A 15,915-nucleotide genomic window follows, 5' to 3' on the forward strand; every position below is an offset into this window, starting at 1 on the left:
ACACACACACACACACACACACACACACACACACACACACACACACACACACACACACACACACACACACACACACACACACACACAAAGCACTCCTTCTGCGGAAAAGAACCACACACACACACACACATTGTTTTCACACCTAATATCCTTCCTTCCTGGAAACACACACACACACACACACACACACACACACACACACACACACACACACACACACACACACACACACACACACACACACACACACACACGACTCAGGTCGCTGGGGACGCCGACAGATGAGTTAAGGGGGTGTACCTCACCTTCATCCTCCCCAAACTCATGTACGCCTCCCCAGCGTGGTCCTCCTCCCTCACACACACTCAACAGCTACAGCTAGAGAGTGTGCAGAAAAGGGCGTGCAGGGTCATCCTTGGCCCTGCATACACCACCTATGAAGAAGCCCTGACCACCCTGAGTCTGTCCAGAATATCCACCAGGCACCGAGAGGCTCTGGAGAAGTTTGGGAAGGGACTACTGCATCATCCGCGTCTCAGAGACATGCTGCCGCCCGACGCGCCTCGCCCTGTCCGTGCCACCAGACACCACAACAAAATAACGCCCCTGAAGGCGCCGCGCACGGACCGGTACAGACTCAGTGCGATTCCCACCATGGTGCGAGCCATCAATCGATAGTATTTCCCTCCTAGATTAGTCTTCCGTTAGGATTAATGTTAAGTTTTTCCCCATCCCCTATGTACATTTTCAGTTTGTCAACTGCCTAAATAATAAACCGTTTATTATTATTATTATTATTACACACACACACACACACACACACACACACACACACACACACAACACATTACCGTCTTGTTTCCTCTGTTATGCACGATGCAGTGAAGATAAGCGATATCATCCTTAAGAGCGGTTACATTTTGAGGTGGGGAGGGGTCAAACATGGGCCCCGGGGAGTTGGGTTCCCAGGGGAGGGGTCGGTGCTCTCCCCTGGGCGGTGGCGAGGGCTCCGGGGGCGTCCTGGGCAAGCCACTCCCGTAGTATACTGCTCCCAGGAACTTCCCCCAGCCTGGAGTGCCTGGAGGGAGGGAAAGAAAATATTAGTGGGTTTTTAATTGACATGATTTTCTTGGTTGTAAGTTGGACTAGCCTTGTGTGTGTGTGTGTGTGTGTGTGTGTGTGTGTGTGTGTGTGTGTGTGTGTGTGTGTGTGTCTGGGTTTTAAGACAAATGTGCGTTCAAGTGTTCAAAATACACTTGCTAATTTACGTACATATTGTATGAGAACACTTACGTACACGCCAACTATGTGTGTGTGTGTGTGTGTGTGTGTGTGTGTGTGTGTGTGTGTGTGTGTGTGTGTGTGTGTGTGTGTGTGTGTGTGGAAATGAAGTTCTAATTACAGGAAAACAAAATAATGACATCAAATTTGCAACCCATGAAAATAATAAATAGGAAATCGAAACAAACCGAAACAAAAAGAATAAGGAAACGAAGAAAAAAAATAAAGAGACTTACTAACACTCATCCCATTTCCAGGAAGCTTTGCGGACGGGGCACGTAAACCACGGATGTATAAATTTAAATACGACACGTGGAAACAAGAAACTCTTAAACACTGCACCAGCGGATTGTAGTCTTGCAAAACACACGTGGCGAGTCTTACCTTGAAAGACCCTATTAAGGTTACCTGGGCTCTCAATGGGATTAGCGCGAGTCCTGGTAAGGGGGAGATTACCTGCTGGGAACCTAACCACCTTAATGAGGAGCAGGTGTAGGTGAGGAAGATAACGTCTTTTTGTTTATGTATTGCTTGTGTTATGCATTATTATTATTATTATTATTATCGTTGTTGTTGCTGTTGTTGTTGTTGTTGTTGTTGTTGTTGTTGTTGTTGTTGTTGTTGTTGTTGTTGTTCTCTTCCGCCTCCTTTCCTCCTCCTCGTCATTATCATCATTATCATTATTGTCGTTTATGTTACTTTTTTTTTTATCTATGACAAATTTAATCTTGTTTGTATTCTTTTTACTTAAACTTTCTTCATAATGGAATGAAAGAGTGCATTGTGTTCTTGAAAAGCTTGACGCGTAGAGAAAAAAGAAAAGAAAAATAGAATTGTACAAGACAAAAGAGAAGTAAAAATGAAAAAAAAAACTCAAAATGACAGCAAGAACAACAAAAACAACAACAGCAGTAACAACAACAACAAAAATACTAACAATAACAACAACAACAATCTTTCATCAGACTATTATTTCAAATATTCTTTAAAAAAATGTATATATAGAAAGTGGAAATGAAAACAGACCATAAACAAAATAAAAAAATAAAAAAATCGCTGTGCTGGCAATGGCTTTAAAATAATTTCAGTCACTGTTACATTTACTATGCCGAAAAAAAAAAAATTAGTCTGGTTTTATTGGTTTATTAATGAACGTGAACCAGATTCCTTGTTCCTGAGAGAGAGAGAGAGAGAGAGAGAGAGAGAGAGAGAGAGAGAGAGAGAGAGAGAGAGAGAGAGAGAGAGAGAGAGAGAGAGAGAGAGAGAGTGCTGATGGACATAAGACATTCTAAGCTCGTCACATTTTTCTTTTTCTTTTTCCTTTTTTTTTTCTCGCGTTCGTGAAGGAAAGTTATTTCTGATGAATTATATGCGAGGAATGAGAAGTTGGTCCGTCAGTCATCTAGTCAGCAGAAAACATCGATTTTTCTTTTTAGTTAAATTCCTTATTGATATTTAAAGCTTTTGTAAATAGACAGATAGACTGATAGATTGATAGACAGACACGCAGATATATTGACAGACAGATATACGAATTGATTGACTGCTTGTTATATGGATAAATAGGTAGTGATAGAATAATAAAGAGGATGGTAGTAGGCAGACTTATTGATTAAATGATAGATAGATAGGTCGATGAATAGAGTTAGGTTAGATAGATAGATAAATTCATAGATAGTTACTGTGAACTTATAATACAGGACATAAAAAAAAAATATATATAAAAATCAAAATTAATATCAGCTCCCAACTTACAATAAGTTAAACAAGCAACTCATGTAAGGAATGAAAAAGTAAAGTTGTTGGCCTGTGCGAGTTATCACAAACCTTCACATTGCGTTATATATGTTCAGCATTTCTCTGTTATTGTTTGTACTCCAGAAATATTCTTACCTTTTTATTTCCTTTGGTTTTATTTGGACGAATAAAAGAATGCTGATACATGTTGGTCAGAAATATTTCCAGTTTATCTAAAGTTTGGGTCTCCTCTTTTTTAAACTTGAATGTACTGCTAAATTAAAAATGAAACTGAAAGACAGTGTGTTAGTTGGAAATGTTTCGAATTTATTTAAAGTTTCGTCCCCTCTGTTGTTTTTTTGTTTTTTTTAATTGGATGCCCTACTAAATTCTTTTGCACTTTTTTCTGTGGTAATATTTGGTCGATGGATAAAAAAATGGACATTACTGTGTTAGTAAAGTGTTTTATGTTTAATGTTTATCTCTTGTTTTCTCTTTCTTTATATTTTTGTGTAAATACGTTAACTTATATGGTTGATATTTGTTATTCATACTTTTTTTTTTCTGTCGAGGAATAAGACTTGAAATTAATGAAAAACACATTTTTTTTATATTTACACATGTTTATTCTTTCTGTTTCCAACGTGAAGATGTGTTCAGTTATTTATGTCATGGAATTTTAACTTTCCCACAGTATTGTTTGCTAGAAGAGTAAAAATTATGTGGATTGACTAAAATCTTTTGGAAATTGTGATTTTTTGTCGCGTGATTTTGTATAAACCTGAATATATATTTTGTTGTATTTTAAAATAACAACATTCCTGCGGTTTTATTTTGTGTAGGAAAAAGGATAGAAAACTCTTATATTGTCAAGGATAGTTTTGAATTTAACGTCAATTTTTTCTTCAGCCTCTTTTTGAACCTATAATTCTAAATGCAGATTTGGTAAAACTATATACCTATTTTCTGTGGCTGACGATGAAATATGAATTAAAAAGGTACTGTTCTGGTTACAGGTTCTGGGGAATATTCGTACTTAATGACATTCACTCTTTCCCTCCTTTTAAAAGTGAATTCAACTCCCAATATTTTAATTTCCATGTGTGTGTCACCGGTAGTCTGATACTGGAATATTATGTACTCCAGTTTTTATTTATTTTATTATCTCTTCTTTATGGCATCTATTCATCACCCTAATAAAAGTATTGATAAGCGTAATATTTAATCTCCCCACTCACACACCTACTAAATTATTCTCCAGTCTTTCAAACTTACAGTCATAAATAATTCTCTACCTCCTCTTCTTTTCTCTTCCTTTTATTTTTCTTTTATATTTTCTTGCCATCTTGCACTCCAGCCACAACTCTCTGCCTTCCATGTATTTCTATCGTGCTCTTTCTCAACATTTCTTTTTTCTATCTCAAATTTAATCTTTTGATATTTCCATCTTTCTCTTTATTTTCTGTATTTCTTGTGATCTTTTTCTCCAGCCTCAGCCTTCTGCGTTTTACATTATTCCTACTGTGTCTCCCTCCTCTTCTTTTTCTTCATAATATAAAGTTTGAGTTTAGTATATTCCTATGGATCTTAATTTTTCTCTTTTCTTGTTTCCTTATAACATTTTTCATATTTCTCTGCTTGTCTTGTATTTCACTGTGTTCTTTTTCAATACATTCTTTCTCAGATTTAGCATTGCAAACATTACTACACCCATCATTCTCTCGCAGTTTTCCTCAGTAACCTTCGCAATTCCATTATTTCCGCGGCTTACCTTCCTTATGCTTCTCTCTCTCTAGACGTTTCACACTTCTAATATTTCCAACCCTCTCCTTTCCTTGTGTATTTCGTCTTATCGCCTCGTGCCTTCACCTTAAATCACTGCCCTTTTCAGTATTTCAGTCGCTCGCTACCTCACGTTTCTTTCTTTCCTGCCAGATTTTATACTTGTAACATTTTCATCCTTCTCTTTTTCTTGTATATTTTACCATCTTGCACTTTCACCTGAACTCACTCACTCTCTCTCTGTCTGTCTCTGTCTCTGCAGTTTCCAGCATTTCTATCGTGCTCTTGGCAACGAATGCTCCTTTCTTTTTCCCGCGTTGCTCGTCCCACCACGGCGCCCAAACAGTCCGCGGCGGGAGGTATGATGGAGTTCTCGCGGAAAGGCAAAAGAAAGACGTCAACTCCGTGCTTGAGTCTTGTGGAATATTCGTGTTTCATCTACACAGGCACGCGGCGGAAGGAGGGAGCGAGGGAGGAAAATATAAAACATGGAGGAGGGAAGGAAGAAGGGAGGGATGGAGAGAGGGAGGAAGAGGAGTGAGAGAGGATTGGAAGGTTGAGCGCATAGAAGATGGAAGAAGAATATGAAGAATGAAGGAATGGAAGAGACGTGGAGAAAGAGAGGAAGGGGGAAGAATAAAAGTAGGATGAGTGTGTGAGAGGGAACAAGAAAGAAGAATAAAGACATGAGGACTAAAATAGAAGAAGAGAGAAGGAGTGTATCACAGCAAGGAAAGAGAGAAGAAAACAAAAAGATGGAAGAACGAAGAAAGAAGTGGGCCAGAACATAGAGAGAAAAAAAATAAAGAACAGAAGAAAGAATGAAAGGGAAAGGTGCGAGAGAGAGAGAGAGAGAGAGAGAGAGAGAGAGAGAGAGAGAGAGAGAGAGAGAGAGAGAGAGAGAGAGAGAGAGAGAGAGACTAATCAACCAACAAACCAACTCACCCAGACAAAGGAATGCAAAGGAGTAACATGTGTGGCCATTTATTACTTAGCGTGAGAGCTCGTGTATATTTTTTCCCCCCACACGTCAAGAAGTGGGAGGAGGAATGATGAGGTTAAGGCCATCTGTCTGTGAAGGACGAGACATACATCCTTTCACGTCACGCTTCCTTGTAGACCAATAGGAACCTGTCAGGCCTTAGGTATCGAAAAAAACTATAATTTCTCGATCATGTATGGACGGTGAGGTAAAGAATAACAACGTATAGGTAATGTATAGGTGGTTGAACCTTATAGACCGACGCCGTAATGCTTCCGTGAACCGTATGAATAAATTACACATGGCTTATCGTACTGAATGGTTTTATAACTCTGGATTTCTTAGACTAATAATGCAAGGTTTCGTCGAACACTGAATCATGAATTATACTGTCATAGGGAAGCAATCGATACTCTTAGTAAATCGTAAGGGATAGAATGTTTTCGTGTGTGAGAGAGAGAGAGAGAGAGAGAGAGAGAGAGAGAGAGAGAGAGAGAGAGAGAGAGAGAGAGAGAGGTATTGAGCGTAGTGAATAATTGTCCTCATAAAAGAAGTGAATGCATTAACACTCGCACCACTAAAACAACGAAAAGAATAAAGGGAGAACGATATTGAGAGAGAGAGAGAGAGAGAGAGAGAGAGAGAGAGAGAGAGAGAGAGAGAGAGAGAGAGAGAGAGAGAGAGAGTAAAGAAAAGAAAGAAAAAACATAACCAAAACCATGAAATAAGTGAACGCAAAACAATATTGAACCTCGTAAACAAAGATAGATCGAGACAGAGCTAGAGAGAGAGAGAGAGAGAGAGAGAGAGAGAGAGAGAGAGAGAGAGAGAGAGAGAGAGAGAGAGAGAGAGAGAGAGAGAGAGAGAGAGAAACAACACAACAACGTGGCATCAAAACCACCTTTTCTGGCAACGAATACGAGTATAACTAGTTTACCTCGTTTTTTTTACTGCCACTACCCATTGCCAGAACGCACCATGCACTTGGGAAATGGCATCGCAGTAGTGCCAAGTCCTGCCTCCGGGGACGTGACACTAGGAGGGGGAGAGAGTGAGAGGGGGAGAGGCGTGGGAGAGGCGTGGGAAGGGCGTGGGAGAGGAAGGTGGCTTGAATGTCTTTCTCTCAGTGACCAGAAAGTGTGAAAAAAGAAACTTCAGTAAACTTGGCAACAGCGGGAGGAAGAAAGGAAGGGGATGGGGTGAGGTTAACGAGATGTAAAGAGAGAGAGAGAGAGAGAGAGAGAGAGAGAGAGAGAGAGAGAGAGAGAGAGAGAGAGAGAGAGAGAACATTCATTATTCAAAGACGCAAACAGAGACAAGCACGCCACGCTAAAACACACACACACACACACACACACACACACACACACACACACACACACACACACACACACACACACACACACACACACACACACACACACACACTTTTCCCTTGCGTGTAAAAACTTTCAACAGCTTTTATATTCAAACCTAATATGTTGTACTTCATATTCCGTCCCTAAGGATGAGACAGAGAGAGAGAGAGAGAGAGAGAGAGAGAGAGAGAGAGAGAGAGAGAGAGAGAGAGAGAGAGAGAGAGAGTACTGGAAACTTATAAAATTCAACTTTATTTACGAGATATATAGACGTATAGTTAAGAATTACTTAGAATGTTTATTTTCTGGTTGTTTATTTAGAAGATCAATATTGAAAGTAAGAGCCGTAAGTAATTTTTATTGGCTTGTGCTTTCTTTGATACCAGTAGTTAGTGATAAAGAAACGTGTCGATCGATCTACTTGCCTTGACAACCTTTTAATCTTTTATCAGTATTGATGCGCTTGAAATAAACAGAAGAAAAATATTCCATGTTCTTTTAATCACGTTGTGGCAGTGTGGTGCTGGAAATTGTTAAATCCACTCTTATTTTTTTTTTCCCTTATACACTAAGTTGTTTTGTTCCTGTCAGTGTAGTGTGATGAATGCTCCAGGGGTGTTCATTGTGTGTGTGTGTGTGTGTGTGTGTGTGTGTGTGTGTGTGTGTGTGTGTGTGTGTGTGTTTGCCTCAGGTTTTAAATATAACCTTTTTGCATGTTATAGAGAGAGAGAGAGAGAGAGAGAGAGAGAGAGAGAGAGAGAGAGAGAGAGAGAGAGAGAGAGAGAGAGAGAGAGAGACTTTATCACTAAAATAGAATATAATAGAAAATGTTTCGCTAAAATGCATAGAAAACGGATAAAGACAGAATGTGTAATAAAACGCAAGAGCACCGTCATTACCACCACCACCACCACCACCACCACCACCACCACCACCACCACCATCACACAATCTATACCTTACACCTTGTCCAGTTTACATTAATAACAATTAGGAGACCGAACTGGATTATTAATAAGCCACACAACATTTGGAGGAGTGTGAATTATATCAGATGGGGATGACATTTCTGCCTCTCCCTTGGTAACACTCCATTTTTAAAGGGACTGGAACCTTTCAAATTCCAGCGATATCCGAAATTTGGAACTGCACCAAAGTGACGGGAATTCCAGGAAGGCGAAAATTGAGGAGAAGTTTATCGCTGTTTATATGTATGTCGGATGATTTCTCTCTCTCTCTCTCTCTCTCTCTCTCTCTCTCTCTCTCTCTCTCTCTCTCTCTCTCTCTCTCTCTCTCTCTCTCTCTCTCTCTCTCTCTCTCTCTCTCTCTCTCTCTCTCTCTCTCTCTCTCTCTCTCTCTCTCTCTCTCTCTCTCTCTCTCTCTCTCTCTCTCTCTCTCTCTCTCTCTCTCTCTCTCCTGTTCCACATTCCCATTGTCTCCACCTTCATTCATATCCCAGCACTTTTCCTCGTCTCCCTCCTTCCGTCCCTTCCCGTCCCATCCCTGTCAGATTCCATCGGTTCATGACTCCTCCCATCCAGTCCCATCGAGTCCTATCCTGTCCTCGAGCCGTAGCAATAAACCCTGAGGAAATACCACCATATTCCAACTCCAATAACAAGCACAACAACCTCAAATGACCACGTTCATAAGCCGGTCCGGACAGCAGCCATCTCTTGTCCTTACCACGGACTACTACCCTTCCATTCTTTGGCCAACGTCCCCACGCACACACGCACAAGTCGCCGCGGGTCTGGTCTGATATTCCACCAGTCTTGTCATCCTCAATGTCTTTCGGCCTCGGACCCCACGAGCTCTGATATCTAATCCTGCTCGGGCTGCTGGGTTTTCTTAAAGGGTCTTCTCCTCTTCTTCCTCGTCCTCGTCCTCTTCGTCCTCCTCCACTTTGTCGTATTTGCCCTCTTCGTCTTCTTCTTCCTCCTCCTCTTCCTTCTCTCCTCCTTCTGCTCTTCTTGTTCGTCTTTGTTGGTATTCTTCAGTTTTCAGTTTTCTTTGTTTGGCAGCGTGTTCTTTTGTTGCTTTTGTGTGTACGCGTGTTGAACAAGGTGTGTGTGTGTGTGTGTGTGTGTGTGTGTGTGTGTGTGTGTGTGTGTGGGGGGGGGGGGTGCTTAATTCTTCACCACTTTTAAAGATCATATGTCATATTCGTGATCACCAGCATCGCCTCCACTTGAGACTTTCATAGCGCGTGTGTGACTGCTTGTTAATGCATAATATATACTCCAAGTTAATAAAGGCAAAATCGTCCCTTCCCACGTGGAATATTCCCCTGACTCATCTTAATGGCTGTATCACTCACCGACCTCCCCCCAACCACCGTCCCTACCAAATAATCATCGGCGTGAGTGCATTTTTCACAGCGAAATGAAAATAACAGTAAGAAAGCTTTTATTATGAGTTTATCTTGTTCTTACACCAAAATTACATGTTATTCCGTCATGTTTGTATCATTTTTTAGCAACACCTGAGCTAATCTTGCCTCTCGGGGATGTGTTTTTACCTGTCCCATCACTTCTGGACAGGTAATTGCTCCACTGATCTCACCGGGAACACCTTTAAATGGACTTTCATTAACCTTGTGAAAAAAAAGTGTTCAGTGCATCATTTATTTTCCGTAATGTGAGCGGGAACTGAACACTAATTGCGGGAAGTTAGTTAGTCTGCCTTTAGTTAAGTGGTTATAAACTAGGTGGCCGTTGATGTAATTGTAGAAAATTAATGTACTTGTAGACACATGCACACACGCACACAAGTAAGCATGCACGCACACTAAAGAGAGAGAGAGAGAGAGAGAGAGAGAGAGAGAGAGAGAGAGAGAGAGAGAGAGAGAGAGAGAGAGAGAGAACTGCATAGAAGAAAACTAGAATTAGACAAGAAATTGTTTGAATATTTTGGTAAAAGAAAAAGAAAACTAAAAAATATTAGGAATGTACCAATGAAATATGAGAGAGAGAGAGAGAGAGAGAGAGAGAGAGAGAGAGAGAGAGAGAGAGAGAGAGAGAGAGAGAGAGAGAGAGACGCTGTACATCCTTGTTAGCGTCTTGGGAAGCAGGGAACGCTTGATATATTTTGTAAGATATCAGATGTCAGGAAGTCTTGGTCTGTCACGTATGAGTATTTGCATTTTAGTTTTCGTCGGAGGTCTCTCTCTCTCTCTCTCTCTCTCTCTCTCTCTCTCTCTCTCTCTCTCTCTCTCTCTCTCTCTCTCTCTCTCTCTCTCTCTCTCTCTCTCTCTCTCTCTCCTTCATTGTTTAGTAATGTTCAATATTGCATTTTTCTATGTTTGTGCTGTTCACATCATTGTTTTCCGATTCTCTCTCTCTCTCTCTCTCTCTCTCTCTCTCTCTCTCTCTCTCTCTCTCTCTCTCTCTCTCTCTCTCTCTCTCTCTCTCTCTCTCTCTCTCTCTCTCTCTCTCTCTCTCTCTCTCTTTCTAGCACAGGTAAAGTTTGTTTTGCATAAGATCGTTGGCCGCACCTGTTCTGAAATTTCACCTTCTCGTATATTTATTTTTTGTTTACGCTCTTTTTCAATATCAAGGAATACATCGGGGTATGGATTATGCAAGGTTCTCTCGCTTGGCTTTGACTTGTGTACGGTGCGTGTGGCTTTCGTATCGATCTGCTGGTCTATAAAGCGTACAGGTAAAATTGGCGACTGTCCTCTATTCGCCTCACTAATGGAGACTTCCTGTAGACAACCTTAGGTGAAGCAGGAGGGGCATGTAAAGGGAGGTGGTTTCGACACTGCGCTGTTAAGGTTTCAAGGTTTTAAGGTAGTCAGGAATGGAGGGGAAGGCTTTTATGTTGTAAATTGAATTGCCTCAGGTGTGTTATTAAGTCCAGGTAAAAGTTATTGTGTTTATTGTATGCAGGTGTGTGTTTTTTTTTATGTATATTACTAAGTGGGCCAGGTGAAAGTAGGTTAGTGTTGTTGTTTTTGTTGTTGTTGTTGTTGTTGTTGTTATTGGTAGTGGTGGTGGTATTTTTGATTTTCTTCTTATTGCTACTTTTCTTCCTTCTCTCCCGTCCCCCTTCTCTTTGTTCACCTTGTCTCTTCCTCTTGTAGTTAGTGTTGGATAGTCATACAAACAATCTAGTTAGGACCTCAAAGTCTGTTGCTAATTGTCTTCCTTTGTATTCCATTGTATTCCTTTCGCTACTACTACCACGACACTTTACCACCACTACTACTACTACTACTACCACTACCAGTAACAATACTTCTCTTACCACCACCACCAACACAACCACCACCATTCCTTGTACTCTATTCGCTCATACTCACTGACAATAGACACTTTTCCCCATTTCTGCGTTGTCGAGTTGGTCCACTGAAATTCTACACTTATTGCAGCAGAATGTATCGCCTTTGAGAGAGGGCGTGCATCATTCCGTCCTGGAAGTGTGTGTATAATAAGTCCTTTGATGTAGGCTTACAAGTATGTCCGGGGCCACACCAGAATAAAGGAGAATGTGACAATGATTAAATATTCAACCTCCGCGCTAAACTTGCATACAAAATTCACTCCCTGTCTGTTTGTCTGCCTGTCTGGCTCTCTGGCTGGCTCGCTGGCTGGCTGGTTGGTTCGTTTGTTGGTTTGCCAGTTGGTTCTCTGTCTCTTGTCTCTGTCTTTGTCTGTCTGTGTGTCTGTCTAGCTGGGTCGGTGTATGCATGGATGGTTATCTGTGTGTGTGTGTGTGTGTGTGTGTGTGTGTGTGTGTGTGTGTGTGTGTGTGGGTGTGTGTGATTATCTGTGTATGTCTCTCTCTCTCTCTCTCTCTCTCTCTCTCTCTCTCTCTCTCTCTCTCTCTCTCTCTCTCTCTCTCTCTCTCTCTCTCTCTCTCTCTCTCTCTCTCTCTCTCTCTCTCTCTCTCTCTCTCTCTCTCTCTCTCTCTCTGTGCACCTCCCTCGCCCCGTTGAGTCTCATACGTGGAAGCAAATGAATATATGAATCTCACTAATGGAAAAGCTGCTGCCTTGAAGCATTTGCCGAGCTTATGTGTCTGAGTTATGACCTCGGGGAAGGTTTTATGGAAATGGACACCGTGAGTATTGACACAGTAAGTCCATGGGGCTGACTTACGCGAGTTTCATGGCCCCTTTATGGACTTTATTTGATGGTGATGAATATTAGTTTGTCCCTTTTTATTGAATGCTTTTCTAATTGCTACTTCCGCTACTGCTGCTGCTGTTGTGACTAATTGGATTACTGATATTGCTTCTACTGGTATTATTACTGCTCCTACTGCTGCTGCTATTGCTATTGTTACTGCTGCTGCTAATTCTGTTGGTACTGCTACGACTACTACTACTACTACTACTACTACTACTACTACTACTACTACTACTACTACTACTACTACTACTACTACTACTACTACTACTACTATCTTTACCGCCACCAACACCACCACTATTATCATACCACCACCACCACCGCCGCCGCCATCACTGTCACCTCTAAATGCATCCTTTCACACCTGCCTTGGTGCAATACATTCGCTTTCCCTCACCTCCTCCTCCTCCTCCTCTTCCTCTTCCTTTTCCCACACCACCTCGTCTTCCTCCTCTTTACCTATTCCGTCGCCGTATTCCACCAAAATCCCCCTCCTCCTCTTCCTCTTCCTCCTGAATTACGTCGCTTTCCCAGTGAAACAAGAGACACATTTGCTCTACGTGAACTAGAAGCTTTCCTGACGTGTGTTTGTCCTATGTTTTCCTAATTATTCCTCCTCCTCCTCTTCCTCGCCCTCCTCGCTGTCGTGCTCCTGCCGCTGCTGCCTTGGTCTTCAGGGTGAGGGAGTAACTATTTCATTCCCTGCTGGTGTCTGTCGTGAAAGCAAACCTCACGTGATGTAGTGTGACTCTGCCCTGTCTAATTTATCTGTGCCACCGAGTAAGTGAAGGAGGGTTTGTACGTTTAATGTCATTTGTGTTTACTTTTTTTTTCGGTTTCGTCTCATTTGTTTTCCTTCGTGGGTAATGGAGACGGTGAGAGAGTGGGAGAAAGGGATTGTGTGAGTTATTTTTTTACCTTGTTTTTCGTGTGGTTAAGTCGTGTTTAAGTCTCGGTTTTCTCGTTATTGGTGGAGCTGAAGGTCGTGTCAGCGGCAAGAGCGGGCGGCAAGTATTCGTGCCGCAGAATGATGTATTGAAAAAAGAAACGCCTGCCAGCTTTACGCAGCACGCAATTTGCACACTTACTTTTTTCAAACTTATGCGTTTTTACTTTTACCCACTGGAGGGAGACTTTGTTAGCTGCACCGAAAGGAAAATTATATACGCAAGTAGTTATTTTAGTTTTTCGTCCTTTTTTTCCCCCCACTCATAAAGCAATAGCATGATTAGCACCACGTCTCAGCAATTCTCCTTCTCGTTTTCTTTCTTCAGCGAACGCGGAAGTAAGTGGACATAAGTGCACTCCTATTACTTAGTATCGTGAAGGGAACGCTCTTTTACTCACGCAATAACTCAAGTCCCAGCGTGGCGAGGTTCACTTGGTTATTTGGCAGCAGGAAAGCAGCGTCTCTTACTTACCCTTTAGTCTTACCGGGCCTAATGCTCGCCTGAATGGAGTGGCGTGTGTTCTGTGCCTCGCCTCTCATCTGGCCTGCTGCTGCTCTCACCTCTCCCTGGCATAGGAGTTTCAGTAATTCAATCCTTCTCTCACTCCCTCTCTCTCTCTCTCTCTCTGAAGTTCCCTGGTATTCAACACACAGACTTAATTTTCCTTTGAATATGTAATCTTCATTCTTGCAAAACTTCCTTTGTTCTTAACGTTGAGTTCCCATTATGCAGTTCCGACGTCTATCAATCTCGGTTTCCCGTTTCCCAGTGTTCCCAAGTTTCCCGCGGCAAGTTGTGGAGAAAAGACGGAAATACGGCAAGAATATTTAATACAACCGCACAGAAGGAGTGTTTCTCCCTCTTGTGTCGTGCCGTGTTGTGTCTTCCGTTTTCTTACCTGTTTCCTCGCGCGGACAAGACTTCAAGCCGTGTAACGTGCTAGGTGGAAAGTGTCCCTTCATTTTTATTCCGGAGTCCCGCGAGGAAGTTTACGTCTACTTGGCGGCGACTCGCTTCCTTCGTTATGATACTAGCTCTCTTTGTCGACGTGCTTTATTTCAACGTAATTTTTCCTCCCCCAGTTAAGTCCACACGCATGAGGGGAGCGTGTTTATGAATATCCTGGGATTTGTGCATGCATTGGTGTCTGTGTTACGATTTCTTAAATGTATTTCGTGTTTAATGATTTTGCCAAGTCTCTTTGCTTTTGTGTGTGTGTGTGTGTGTGTGTGTGTGTGTGTGTGTGTGTGTGTGTGTGTGTGTGTGTGTACTCGTATGTTGTGCACGCGCCCTGTGGTGTGCGTGTGTGCGTGGCGGTCATTCTGGCAGCTCGCCACTGCGTGCACACCCTGCCACCACGCAAGGTCACCGCCACAACACACACCTGTCCACCAATGATCTGCGGCGCGTGGCGCGGCAAACCTTCTAATGGGAGGGGAGAGTTAGTGAAACGCGGCCGGCGCGCTGCGTAGAGTTTTACCACCGCCGCCTCGCCGCCTCGCCGCCTGGCCGCCTCGCCTCGCCTCGTTGCCTGACCGCGTTCCGCCTCGCCCTGCATTATGCATGTTTATTGATTGTGTTCGCTGGCGTGACGTAATGTAATCTTACTTGTTAACTCTCAATGGCAGGCAGTTTGAATGTGCGGTGGCCCGAATGTATATACATTTTTATTTTGCATGTGTATGCTGCAAAATTATGGTGATAGAATGCTCTGCCAGCGGATGTGCATGATTTGTATCTTTGTGATTGTTTGTGTGCTCATTTCCATTATAAATTAAACTTTTTTTCATTATCAAATCCACCCTTTAGTAATTAATACAAAACAAGGCCGGTACTTGTGTGTGTGTGTGTGTGTGTGTGTGTGTGTGTGTGTGTGTGTGTGTGTGTGTGTGTGTGTGTGTGTGTGTCTGTGAGTCTTTTTAGGATCGCGGGGGGGCGGGGGAAACGGTGGGCGTGTGTGGGCGAACCTTTGTTACGCCCACCACCCATTTCAGGACATAACCGCATGGTTTACAAAGTCACAAAGAGTATATTAAAAAATAACTGTGTGTCGGTCAGTGTACCATTTCAGCAACCTCCTATAAGGGACACAGTTATATCGTTCCAACTTTGCACCAACTCGTAGTAGCAACTTTAACAAAACACAGGAGGGACGCACCTCACACCTGATGGAAGGGAGGTGAGAGGCAGGAAGTGATCAATATTCAGGTGAGTGTGGCGGCAGACAGGTGAGTAAGACTGTCTCTGGGGGATGTGTGGTCGATCAGGATTCTTTTTCTCCTTGCCAGTTTATTCACAGCGTCAATAATCAGGTTGTCAGGTGTGTGTTGCTTCCGCTGCCTTTGTCTTGTTGCTCTGTGTTGCATAGAGAAAGTGGTCTGTGTTGTGCTTTTATTTTCGTATTTGCGAGTATTTTTATTTCTTCAGTGTAATTCTCAGTGTGGTCTTTAATCAACACAAAATTAATCTTTTTATTTTATTTATTCATTTTTCTAGGTCGTGTTTCCTTTGGGGTTATTTTTGAAGTTTATTTGAATATTTTTGGTATGTAATATTTGTTATTTTCGTTGTAATTTATTTTATTTTATTTTATTTTAGTTTTACTCATTTATTTTCTTTTTACTTTTTTCTTTATTATTAATTTTGTCCTAATATTTGTTTTAGAGTTCATTCCCTTGATTTTTTCT

The 15,915-nt window shown here is 42.0% G+C and overlaps 1 protein-coding gene across 1 annotated transcript in view; it reads right to left on the minus strand.

Moving 5' to 3' along the window:
* The window catches only part of LOC135094555 (zwei Ig domain protein zig-8-like), a gene marked incomplete at its 5' end in the record, with an annotated part of 43,620 nt that extends 42,526 nt beyond the window's left edge, over positions 1–1,094 (minus strand). Inside the window, one exon of the mRNA XM_063994750.1 lies at positions 852–1,094. Within this exon, the coding sequence (XP_063850820.1) occupies positions 852–1,094 (243 nt within the window). The remainder of the gene's footprint in view (positions 1–851) is intronic.
* Positions 1,095–15,915: the final 14,821 nt, after the last annotated feature.

The sequence above is a fragment of the Scylla paramamosain genome, chromosome 46 (genome assembly GCF_035594125.1).
Source record: "Scylla paramamosain isolate STU-SP2022 chromosome 46, ASM3559412v1, whole genome shotgun sequence".
Taxonomy (NCBI): Eukaryota; Metazoa; Arthropoda; class Malacostraca; order Decapoda; family Portunidae; genus Scylla; species Scylla paramamosain.